We start from the raw sequence: 13,432 nt of genomic DNA, 5'->3' as shown, positions 1-13,432 counted from the left end.
AATTATCACAGAAATTCATTGTGTTTCAGTAATTCAGACCAAAAATCTTATACTCTCTAAACTATAAATGAAGTCCTAAGACTTGCTGTGAGTTTAAAATGCTATTCATACTTTGCTTGTAAAGGTCCTCTGTTATTTTAACACTGTTCAAGCCCAAGTTGTTTGTTTGCTGAGTGTGTCATCTGTGATTTTCCAATGACTTCTTGACAAGTAATTTACTTAATTGCTAAGGAAAGTAGTCATAAGTCTGCCGTGTTTTATAAGGATAGTTTTTGGCAGAATAGATCTCCCACAGCTTTGTGTTTTTATAAACTGTCACTGCTAAAGTCTCACGTTCTTGTTTTTGTTGTTTTTTGTTTTGTTTTGTTTTCAAGGAAACAATTTATACACAAATGAACATGTGGCAATTAAGTTGGTAAGTTAATACTTTTTTGTTAAGATTTGAAAATGAAAAACTAATCAGGATTTTCCTTACCTATACAATGGCTTTTTTTCCTTAATTGAAATCAATACTTTTGTATGTTTTCATAGAGTAGATGAAAGTAGTGGTAGTCATAATTATATGCTTTGGCCATATTGAATAATGCCAGTGTTAACTGTCACTATTCAGAGAGCTAAATCAATGTATTTGAAGTCAGTGATTGACTCCTGCTTCAGTAGTATGCTCAGTGGTCCTACTAGCAGACTACGTTCTCTTGCCACAAGTAGATAAAAGCCAAATTTAATGCAAATCTGATATCAGATGACTACAAAAAGCTCCAGAAATGTCTTCATTTCTGTCAAAAAGACAGAATGTCTTCAGTTTAACACTCTTATTCCAGCACCAAACTGTTTTTCCTCTGTTTTCATTGATACTTGCACTTCTGATTTGGTAGGCTTTTTATTTGTGATGGTGTGTCAAAATTTCCCTTTCACTTACAAATATGCACAAATTATGTATTAATGTGATATTGTTCTGTTTTTTCTACATCTTTCATTAGAGCTATTCAACATCATGTTTTGCTTCTGGGTTCCTTTTTATTTCTAGGTAATTGTCTGTTTTCATAACCGAGGTATTTCAAGACAGAATCAGTTTGTTTACTTTTTGTCCTTGAAATTTTTTTGGCGACTGCTGTAAGTTTCTTGCTGCTATGGTAGAACAGAATGCTTTTTACAGTGTAGAGTGGTGAAATTTTGGGTTCTGTAAAGAGGAAGACAAACTATGGAAACAGAGAAATAAATGGCTTAAGACTGGAAGCCTAAAAAGTATTACATGTTTATATAATCCATGAAAAATGTGGGTGCAAATATCCATTGTCTAGAAAAATATTATTAGAATAATAATTATTAGAAAATTATTTCAGGAGTAGTTACAGATTTAAAAACAGCCAGGTTATACTCCAAAGGAGTAATGCTGGATGCAGTTCAAGGGGTCGTCATGTTTGCATTATACTTGATCTAAATTCACTTTGTTTTAAAACGATCTTCAAGTGATTTTTTTAATGTCTGGTGAAACTTGGAAGATGTTCTGAGAACTCCTCTAGTTAAAGACTACTTACTGTAAAGCACATTCAGAAACACTTTGCAAGAGAGTGATATTTTGAAGCACTCATTACTTGATGTTGAGTGATACAACTTTTTAATTTGCTCAGTGATAAAACTATTTTTATTACACATGTTGTTTTTTTGCTGAATTTTTGCTTTTCTGCTGCTTTGCTTCTCTTGCTGGAGAGCACGCCAGGACTTCAGTAATGGTTAGGGAGGTTGTACCTGCTCATGGTATACATTCCTTTCCTGTTACAAACATCAGTCTGACAGCTTTTCCCCATGCCTAGCATTTATTCACTTTTTGTGTTTTTCAAGCAGTCATCAGGTCTGTGCTCTTTGTTTTGTTAGCTTAATTAAGGCATTCATAACGTCCTCTTCCTGTTAGTAATTGTGTGTACCTGTTGTAGGTCATGTTTACTGAGTGAGGTAATTTGAATAATGCATGTATTCTAGTTTGAACAGCAACTGGTGGAAGATACGGTTGTAATACCTCTCCTGCGCTATACCAAAATTGTATTTTCATTCCTTATGGTAGCCTCAGACTATTTACTTACTGCTTTCTTGTGAGCAGCTGGTTGGAGAATCTCTTTTCTCCTGTGCCAGATGTTTTGTATGTAAATGTAACCATATACCTTGTTCCAAAATGATAGTGTGGGTTACTCCTGAAAGCTTGCTGGAGTATCTGTTACTGATGTTTAAATGGCTTTTATGACTATTGTTATGACTTCAAATTTTCAGTGTGTATAGTGTTTTCCCTCTTGTGCAGTGTAGGAGTATGTTCTTGTTCATGATACTTGTAGCAGTTTAGGGATTACTTGTGAAAGAAACAAGTTTAAACTATGTAATTTCTTTCTTACCACCCTTAGGCCTCACACAGAAACTCAAAGTACTCAAGTTTGAAAGGGCAGAACTGCCTTTTTTTTTTTTTAAAAAAAAAAAAAACTGGAACAAGAGTGTTAAGAATGGATTTTGTGCTGTCTAACTGCATGTTTCTGCTGTTCTAGTAGTACACAAATTAGTACCTTTTGATTAGGTAGTTTTGCAATTACATTACCATTTGGTGTACTGTAAACAGTAGCATTTCCTAGCTAACCCTTTTATTTATTGCTAGATTTCCTTCTCTTAATACATGACCGTCTACTACAATTGCACCTCCTATTTGTTATTCAGCTGTCTTCCCTGTCATTCATCCTCCCTTCTCCTTTGACTAACTTCTCCATTGCCCAAATGTACCTTCATGGGAGGTTGCTGAAGCACTAACCAAATATCAGCTGAAGGAATTTCTGCTTGAGCTACTTCTGCAAATAGCTTTATTTTCCTTTGTCTTTGTGAAAGGCAACAAATTATGAGGTAGATGAAAAGGTAGCGCTTTTCGTCTGTAATACTTAATTCATTGATTCATTAATCATCTAACCTCTTAAATTTAGTCTATAAAAATCATAAGAGGTTTGTAGGAAAGAAGATAGCCGTTCCAAGGCTAGAATGTTTCTTTTCTTTTCTTTTTTTCTTTTCTTTTTTTTTTTTTTAAATTACTGCAGTCTAGAATGCTACCATTTGAAAGAAAACCTCTCTACTTGAAATGTGTAGACTAGTAAATCCAAATCGCGTGCAACTCTGTTTAATAGCCTGATCTTTTCCCTTAACAAGAACCGTAGCTCTTAAAGAAAAATTCCCAGAAAATAGCTTTTGTTTGCTTCTTAAGAAAATATGAAGTAGAGACAGAATATACACTGAGTTCTCAGGGGATTATTAAAAATATGAAAACTAGGTAGTAGGTGAATATTGCGCTTTAGGCTAACTTGTTGAAAACTTACAAAGCTATGGATAAAATAAAGTGTTTTGTCATGGACCTTTAGATGGAAAGGACGTATCTTGAAAACTATAGTAGTTTATTCCATGTCTTTGGAGCAAAAATAACTGCAATAAAAATGCATTATGAACTTGAAATGGATTTTGCAGTTCAAATATCTTTATCCTTTTGTCTGAATGTATAAGCATCCCACAAGAGAAAAAGAAATAAGGGAGAAAAGATTATGAATTAAGGTGCTGTTTTTTCTGCTTCTGTGTTAACTAGTACTTAGTCAACTGCATGCTAATTCTTTGACGGCAGGAAAATCTTGAGAACTCAGGTTGAACCCCAAGCCCCTCATTAAGAGGGAATGCTCTTCTGTGGCAAAAAGAAGCTACGTTAATGAAACAGCTTTGAAATAATAATGGCTTAGGTATTCACCAAAGGATTCATAAGGAACTGTTCCAGTTCTGTAGTGTTCTGTAGATCACGTTCACAATACTGCTTTTACATTCAAGACTAATTGCATAAACCAAAAATGTACCCAATTTCTTTGGTAAGAGGGAGGAGCTGGCTTCAGAGTCTTCTGGGATTAATGTGACATTTGAACAGTACTTCAGTTTTGGGTTCCCAAGCTTATTTTTAGTTCCTGAAATCTACAGGAACACTAATGAAAACAGAACCATGATGCATTATTTCTTTTTTATTCTTGAATATAGTTCTTGTTTTAACAGTCAGGAATAAAAGTGTTGTTTGTAATGTATCCCTCACTTTCATCTTATAGTGAAAGTTTACATGTAACGTACCTTTTTTTCTGGATTTATGCTTATGTATCCTATTCTTCTCATTTTTCAGTAGTTCTCTCCATACTTCAAAATACGATGTGTAGGAACAAAACCAATTGCGTATGAATAGGTTATTTATTGTTCTTGCCCTCTCACAGGTTTTACTGAATGAAACAAAATTATTTCCTTTGTATGTTTGGAGCTAGTGAATAGTCAATAAAGTATCTAAGCCTATTTACACATGCATGCAATTGCAGAAAACTCTCAATCAGTAAATAGGTTACAACTACATATTGTCACGTTTTTCTGCATTACTGGAAGCAGTAAAAGTATTAATACTGCCTACCTCTTAGGCAGGATTTTGACTTAGTCTTTATCTGGTGGCCAGTTGGCAAGTAGACATGTTAGACTGTGAACCTGTACCTCCTGGAGACTTATAAGAACTTTTCTGCTGATGACCAGAACAAGTACCATTTATTTGAAGACCCATCAATGCAGACCTTTATGTCAAAAATAGGAATTCTTTTCCCTAGGAAAGTCCATTTTTTTTTCTTTGCTAGTCACATAAATTTAATATATGCAAGCTATTTTTCTTCCTCATGATGGGAGTTGTGGGAGCATCCTACAATATCGAATAGTAAGAAATTGATAGTGTCTTGTCTTGGATTAAACTGATGCAGAGTTTTATGGACTAAAATATTTTACACTTAGCAGTCAGAGTTGCAAGCTTGAATTAATGTATGTATACAGTTGTACACAGTGTAACTGTTAGATTTGTATAATACCATTGCAGGCAAACTGGTAGCAAAATTTTTGTGTAGTTTTGTAAAAGGTTAAAATGTTTTATGCTTAGAGTGGATTAATTTAAATGTCTGAAAGCTGTATACTAAGCTTAATAATTGTACTTATTTGCTGATACTCATATTTACAATAATATGCTTTAAGTGAAATCTGTCTTTAATATATGGTAATAAATTTCAAGTATTCTCATAAACTGGAAGTGAGAGCTTTTGGTGGCCCAGCTAGAGTAGTTTAACAACTGTGTGTAAAGGATTAACACCTTTTTGTTTTTAGAAAGTTCTTGTTCAGTTCTTTGCAAAAATTCCCAGTAAGCAACTGGAATGAATGCTGTGGAGGATAAAAACATATATTAAATTGTGCTTAGTTTTTGTATAAGCTGCTGTGTTGCCTCTTTTGACTAGTGGTCCTCAACTTTTGGTGTCCTGCCAGAATCAAATAATAAATGGATTCTGACAGGGATTTTGGCTGTAGCACGAGCAGCAATTTGAAACATCTGAGTGTTGGAGGGAGATGGGTTGAGGAAGGGAACTCGGCTTCTTACAATTGCAGATTGGCTTATGGCTTCTATAGCCTGGATGCATGACTTGGAAAGAACATAGGTTAATGAGCTGTTAGCTTCTGGAGAAGATGATGTGAGGAATGAGATGAGTACCTTGCCCAAGCTTTTCCTGAAAATTGTCATTCAGCGCTTTCTGTTGCTGTTGGTAAGTGTTTGTATTAACAACCTTCCAAGTACATGCTGCAATTCTAGTAGCAGCAGTTGTTCCAGGAATAATAAGCAGTTAATGTCCAAATTGTCACTGACTCACTATAAGATGTCATATCATAAGAAACCAGGCATATCTTCTAGAAAGTGCTCTAGGAAATTACCTTAACAAGCTTATGATAAAGTAGTATTTACTTTGGAAAGGGAAATACTGAAGAAGTTAGGGCTTAGGTTTAGGCTGCTTGTGTGTTCCTGTGTTTGATATCATGGCACTTTATTCTCTGAGATTTTGCTACATTAATATGTATGACACAGAACTAAGCTTTTGTTAACTTATGTAAGCTATGCCGGGGAAAAAAAAAAAAAGTTTAAAAAGCAAAGTTATTTTGATGCCTTTTTTTTGTAATTAAAGTTTTAGAATGATGCAACTTAATCTCTGTTAGGATGTGGCTATTTGGTGAAAGGATTTATTTTTTGTCCTGATCCTAGTATAAAACTATTTTTGTTGATAAAAATGCATCTATCATGTATAGAATGAATATGGACTGTCTGATTTAAGTTTCACACCAATGCCACCTTTTGTCTGAGGGCTTTGACACATACTCTGGGGAGACAAAGTATTTGTATTTTTTTTAGTTACTCCATTGAGGGTCTGGGCATCAGTCTGCAAGTTGGAGCACAGGATGGTGGAGTGATACAAGGTGTAAAAGCCCTCTACACTCCAGTGTCACCTGTCTGGACTTTGTTTCCTAGCTTCCTAATTACCTGTTGGTTTGGAGGGAATGTTCAAACTTTTCATGTATCTTGGGAGCAACAGGGTTAGTTTGGCTGGTGATAGGTTAGTGTATTAGTTTTTTAGGATTCAGTAGAACGCTCAAACGCTTTTAAATGTTGTTTTTGTTTTTAAATCAGGAGCCAATGAAGTCAAGAGCACCACAGCTACATTTGGAATACAGATTCTACAAGCAGCTAGGATCTGGAGGTAAAAAGCAGTGTCATATGTTTTACTGTAATGTAATACAGTATGCATTTTTCACAGCAATTTTCTCACTTAGGGGTGTGAATCTTACTTAATGAAGTGTCCCTAGGTACTTAAAACAGGAAAAAGACCCGTAATCGGTAGATTAATATATACATTCTTCTGGTGTTGTAAAACTTCTGTTCTTCTTTAAAGTGTCTGAAATCCTCAGACTACTTCATAAACATTAAATATCACACAAATCATACCAAATCATTCAACTAAACAGTCTTAAAATTTATAAAGTGCTTTCTCTTTGAATAAACACTATAAATAAACAAATTGCTGATCTAATAATATTTTTATTTAAAGGTGATAAGGTACTTAAATAGCTTTAGTCTTAATTTTACTTGAATTCCTTTGATACTATCTGTATGCTGCTTATTGTTTTAAGACTCTAAAACGTTTTTTTTTTTTAAAAAAAAAGTTTAAATGCAGAAGAGACTTGCTCATTTCATTCCTCTTGGTGCTTTTATACCCAGAAATACCCTTATTGTTCGCTCAGTTGTCCAGTTTTCACCTTTTCCTGCTATAGGTGAGCTATTCCTACTATTTTTCATGTCATTTTGCACCTTTGACAAAGCTATAGGCACTTAGCAAGAAATGAAGCTTCTTGTACTCAGAGTACAAATCTTCTCTAAATTAGTTATGTAACTGAGAAGAATATATGTTGCTTGAAAATGTTCTTGAATTCCTAGAATAGATTTTCATAGGTCATGTAGTTAGTTTTTTCTCCATTTTTAATAATTTTTCTTTTGCGAAATGGGTTATTTTGTTTATACTTCATATACTTTATTTTTACATGGAAACTATTTTTTTTTTTCATGTTAAAGGCTGTTTTTAATTGTGATCTTAAAGTTCTGTTTAGTCTTCAATAAAGTGCTGTTCAACCTGAAAAGTGCTGTCCAAAAGTCAGGGAATACAAAATAGACATGCTGCTTGTATATTACTGCCTTGAGTGTATGTGTTATGATGAATTTTAATTAAATACTACTTTTATTTTTTAAAATTCAGCATCTTATATTGTTACACAGATGGCATTATATTTCTCTGGTTAAGTAGCTTTCAAAATTTTGTACTCTTGTTTAAAAATCCTCTGCTGGGAAACACACTTTCTGAACCTTTTACTTCGTGTAGAACTTCTTGTTTGATGCTGTAGCACCAAGAACATATATATCTTTAGAAGGATCTCCTCATAAGATATGATATTGTCTATTTCTACTAATAGATGGAAAATTAAGTTGCAGACTGTCTCATCAAAATCTTGAGTCTTACATGCTTGCTAATTTGAGAAAACCGTCAGGGTACAATGTCTTTTTAAAGTAATTGTAAATTGTTAACGTACACTAGGCTAGCATTCTGAAAGAGCAGATAAATTAAAAGCAGAGATCTTAATCCTTAGCTGATGACACACACAGTCTGTTTTACTTCTGATATTATTCAGTGTTCAAAACTCTGTGGGTAGCAACCACTTGATTACCTTTTTAGTTGCCTTATTAAAGTGCTGTAAAGGACAAACTCTGTGATTCTTTGTATATTGACTGAAGATGAGGAGGTCTTTGGTGTGAGCTTCTCTGTTTTTCCAAGTAACTTTCCAAGTGTTTTTATTACAAAGTGAAAGCCTCCCAGATCAAGCCTAGAACCCTTTTAAGCTTCTTTTGAGACTTGTCTGTCGTTTCTCAGGCATCTCACTTGAAATTCGTTTAAGTGGGTTGTGTGGGATGCACCATGAAGAAAGTAATATTGGTGCTCCCATATTCCTAGACACAAGTTCAAAAACTTGCTGTTTCCTTTTCTTTCTGCAACACTCTTTTCCTATCTTTGCCAGAATTGGCCACTCATGTGTATGAAGCTATTCAACCTCAGACACTTCCGGAAAAAAAAATGCAGAATAATGTATTTTCTATGCTCATGTAGTCCCAGGCAATCTGTTTTAGTTCATTTTTTTTTTGGAATGCATGTTTCAGTCAGGTGTGGGTGTAAGAATTTTTCACACATGAACAGTTGAAAAACATGACAGCAGATATTTGATGGACCAAGTGATAAATCTTATACTAGTTCTGACTATATAGTCAGTGTTGCTTTCTAAGCAGTGGTTGCATTTTTGTCAGAGTAAATTAGAAAATGTATCTTCATTGTACAAGTGCATTAGGAGGTATAAAAATAGCTGTTATTGCTGTCATTGCTGTCTTAGCTGTAGTAATAATGAGCAGATTGGTTTCTCTGATAAATTACTCACTGGAGCATCAGTTCCAGTTGTCTGGAGCCTTCTGGCTTCTAAAAGTCTATATTTTCAGGCTTTCATCATGAAGTTGTTTTTTTCTCATTTTCTCAGACAGGTTTTTTTTTAATTTATGCAAAACTTGACATAATTTAGGTGGTAGCTTATACTTGAGAGTAGACTGATTTTTGTATTTAATTGTAGTAAATATCCTCCACTTGTTCTCCACATCTGCACCTGCATTCATGTAAATTAATACTAAGTGACTACTAAAAATCGGTATACTGAGTGTGAACTGATTTTTCAGAAGTAACTGTGGAAAAGGGTATAACATTTTCCTTTCTTTCCCAATTCTGAGAAATGGCAGAGCCATTGTTTCCTGAAGACAAATAATTTCATTTTTCACCAATAAGAACTATGAATTCGACAGCTGATGCTACAAACAGTCATGGTGACCGTGAAATAACCTGAGGCTTAAGAGGTACTTTTAGCTCCTGTGAAATCACAATTTATTTGGGATGGTGGCATGGGAAGAAGGCATTGATGTGAATTAATAGTTCTGGAAGTAAATAAGGTTATTCTTCTGAAATGCCATCTTGAAGTCAAACAGTGTTAATTGGCAGCCTATTACCTTTCTTTCTAACTGTTTTTAACAGAGTAGTTTGGTGTTTCCTCTTAGGAATTCCTTTGGTGGAAAGATCAACATTTTGCAATTCCATATTTTATTGATATTCTTTTATCTCTAGCTAGTATTCGCCTGCTGCAGGTCTACTTATTCCTATAATATCAATTTTTTCTTTCTTTTGTAGTGGATTTGTGACTTAAAGATTAAAAAAATAATAATAATCCTGTGATAAGACTTATTCTTTTGCTTTCTTTTGTTTCTTCAATGCCACGAATGGATGGAAGACATGCTTGGGTGCAAAAAGCATTTTGGGAGGGAGATCTCTTGTGATTCTCCTCCCTGACAGAACAAAAGAGTCATGGAAAAAATAGGCAAGAAATATTCATGTAAAACCAGAAACATTTCAAAACTATTTCTCTTCGGAAAGAATCTGCTTATAAAGGAGGCTAAATCAGCCTCAAATAGGCTTCTTACTGAACATGTCTGAACGTTCAGTAGAATGTAGGAGTTTGTCAGGAAAAAAAATCTGAGGTCTCTTTCTTAAACAGGAAACATTTTGTCTACTTTGGGGCTACTCTTGAAATATTTTGGATTATTCAGAGGAATGGATCTAAACTTCCTAAAATAGTTCTTAAATCATTTTAAAGATGTAACTTTGGTCATTTCATTGGTAATTTTGGTCACATCATTATTTACTTTTAAGTTTTATGTAGACCAGTAGAGATTTTTCTGAATATTACTTTCCTTTTTTTTTCTACCATAACGTTGTTGTTTAGTAGTTGTGGGCGGCAGAATCTTGCTTGAAGTACATACTGTACTCATAAAGTTTGAGATCATTTAGTTGTTGGCATGCAGAAGTTTCTAGCTAAGTGAATAAGCACCAACAGATGACATTTGAGATACCTTGAATTCTAATATAATTTTAGTTAAAATTATTTTTCTTAAAACCCAGTAAGAAAAGATAAGAAAAACAGATACATCAGTTATAGCACAGTACTACAAATAAAACTACAGCTGAGCTCTTATCTCAAGTTATGCTAGGACTTTTAGCATGAATAAAAAGCAGTTTTGTATGCTTTCATTTATTTATTCATTTATTTATTTTGTGGTAGTTATCTTTTATACTAAATCTTTCCCTTCATGATAAGAAGGTGAACTTCAGAAGTCAGCTCTTTTTCATGTTTTATTTCTGTAAATAACCCTTACAGACATGGGGTCTGTAATTTAACCACACCCAAACCCAGTGTACTTTCCTATTTGGAAAGACTGAGTCAGAGAAATCAGTAGCTGCTGGCTCAGTTCAACTTTTGAATAGTAAAGCTGAGATTTTTTAATGTGGGACTTAATGATCCAACATGAGTGAAAACTTTGAAGGGAGGAAGTTTTCCAAGGAAGACAGGTAGGAATTTACAGTATGGTTCAGTTTCATCTTAAAGAGTCTGCATACACATTAAAGAAGTTGTTCTGTATGTGTTTAAGAGTATAAAAACTATTCAACTTCTTACTGATTTTTTTTCCCTGCATATCTTAACAAGTCTATAGGCCATTAATTGTAATGGCTGAAAGCTTCTACAAGAGAGTGAGATCTCATGCCCATCTGACAAGTAGAACAGAAAGGCAGACAGCTGTTGCCGCCATAGCAAGTTTCTGTCTGCACTGCTGCTGATGTACTGAGAACAGTGTTACTATAATACTTATCCAGAGCAACAAGGAGGAAAGGAGGACCCATTGATAGATTTTATTTTTTTCATTTGAGATAATTTGTCAAAGAGACAGAGACCTGTTTAGCTCAGGATTATTCTAATTCTGAAACTGCTGCATTAACATTTAATGCTGAGTCCAATATTGGCAATGATAATTTATTTTTCTTAACTTTTGTACATGTGCTCTTTCAGATGAAGTTTAGTTGACTCTTCATATGGGCAGTCAAATAATGTTTCTTACAGTGCAACCAAAATGTGACACTTGACCAATGAAGGTATAAGAGATGCATTTGTTCTATGGAAAACAATATAGTGTCTTAAGTGGTTTTGGCCACTGTGAAAAGAATGCTAAGTATTGCATTCTGTACGTGACAATCTCTTCTACAGATGGATACCAGTAGTCATGTGGTAATACGCGCTGCCTTAGTATCTAAAAATACATATAGTTTTCTGTTCTAAGGTTATGAGAGCTTATCTTAAACATTAAAAAAAAAAATGTACTACTTGGATGGTTATAATAAAAATGTTACTCTTGGTTGGAGGACATTGCAGTGTGGGTGTAATGTGCTTTTCAACGGTATAGAAGCCAGTAGATCATGTGTGTATGTACTGGCTGGTAAAACAATGTTAGTTTAAGAACAGGACTATGTAAGAGAAACTACAGCCAGGGAAGTAATAAGCATTTTTGCAAGTTTGTCAACTGAGTAGTAGAATCTACTCGCTATTTTGGCAATTGGGCTCAGCTGAATATTTCTTTTAGCCTTTGGAGCATGTCAGGATTCTATGTGTTGATAACAGGGTTTTGATTTGGGAAAGTAGCAAAAGTGGTTTGAAATATCTTTTTTTTCTTCATTTTTTGGTGCAGAATACCTTAAACTAAACAGTTATTACAAGGTATTTTCTACACCATTTAAAGTTGCTTTGTAGAGAGTAGGCATTGCTGGTCAGTTTTTTTCCTCTTTGTTGAAAAGTTGTTTGCCAAGCTGAAAGCCAATAAAGTTGGTGTTCAGTACTCTTTCCTGTAGGTAAAGACCAAAATATTTATGGTAACAAAAATAAAATTGTTCCTCTAATTTCAGTTCAGACCGACTTGATCATATGGGACAAAATGAAAGGTCTGAATGTTCAATGCCAACTTTTCAGTTTTCTTGTACAACTCATTCTATACTTTTCAGGGTATAAAATGCATGATTAAGCATCCTTTTAATTTCCAGTATCTGCCCATCTTTAGTGATAGGTGACTTTTTTCTACTTTCACAGTACACTACTAAGAAAAATAATTCAATATGGGAGAGGGTTTTGTATCGCTACAGAGGTCAATCTGTTGATCACTTCTGACTTACTGCCAAGGCCAGCCTACCTTCATAAGTAAGGGAGGTAGTTTGTTTCCTCCACAGCGTGACCTTTATCACAGAAAAAGGTCATCACGGGGTGGTTTCAGGTGCTGACACCATAGCAGGATGGTATCAGCATCTCTGATCTGCTCTAACTCCTCCCAGCACCATGATGACTCCTAATTCTCAGGGTGCTGGGCCTCATGTCCTACTCCCCTCTCCTTTGCAATGTACTGATCCCAGTACATGACAGCTACCAATGTTCTGGTACCATGACATGGCATAGTACCAAATGGGATCAGAAAACTGTCATCCATATGAAGCCCTTCTCCTGCATTGGAACAGAGTCCATGCAGACAGTGCTGTTTAAGTTCCCCATGCAAAATTGTCATGGCTTTATTACAATTGATGTTCCACTATATAATGAGGAGTTACCTTAGTAATGATTCTGTTTGATTTTAGTGCTAGAAGTGAATTGTAGTTAAATTAATGTGATGATTTCATATGACTTCTGTTCATGAGTTCTTTCTTTGGTATCACCTAAAATATCCCATTTCATATTTCTTTACAAATAGTACTTTTACTGGGGATTGGTACTTGCCATTATTATAGTATAACAGTAATGGACGTTAACATGGTTTGAAGCGAATTCGAAAAAAGACTAGTACAAGATTAGTCCAATGCAATAGATGTCCAAATATATTAATGAACTGAATGCTTCCAATGCCTTATTAAAGGAATAGTAATTTACTGGCGTTTCATATTTTAGGAGATAAATTCATTTCTGAAACAAGCACATTGCTGTTACTGATTGTTAGAAACAAAAGTTAAAGACAAAATATCTAGCTGTTAACTGCAGAGCTGGCAATTAACTCAGTTCAGGGTAGTCTTAATTATATACATATACCTCAAAGACTCATACA

At 34.5% G+C, this 13,432-nt stretch overlaps 1 protein-coding gene across 9 annotated transcripts in view; it reads left to right on the top strand.

Annotated features, from left to right (window-relative positions):
• CSNK1G3 (casein kinase 1 gamma 3) overlaps nucleotides 1–13,432 on the top strand; it is a 70,925-nt gene that overhangs the window by 17,144 nt on the left and 40,349 nt on the right. For 8 of the 9 annotated variants that reach the window (XM_035310222.1, XM_035310225.1, XM_035310220.1 and 5 more), the window contains exons 4-5: nucleotides 375–415; nucleotides 6,521–6,590. In XM_035310222.1, coding sequence (XP_035166113.1) covers nucleotides 375–415; nucleotides 6,521–6,590 — 111 coding nt within the window. The remainder of the gene's footprint in view (nucleotides 1–374; nucleotides 416–6,520; nucleotides 6,591–13,432) is intronic. The other variant, XM_035310227.1, reaches the window with a different exon arrangement.

The sequence above is a fragment of the Oxyura jamaicensis genome, chromosome Z (genome assembly GCF_011077185.1).
Source record: "Oxyura jamaicensis isolate SHBP4307 breed ruddy duck chromosome Z, BPBGC_Ojam_1.0, whole genome shotgun sequence".
NCBI classification, from domain to species: domain Eukaryota; kingdom Metazoa; phylum Chordata; class Aves; order Anseriformes; family Anatidae; genus Oxyura; species Oxyura jamaicensis.
The sequence above is the reverse complement of the archived record's forward strand: the minus strand, read 5'-3'. Positions and strand labels throughout refer to the sequence as shown.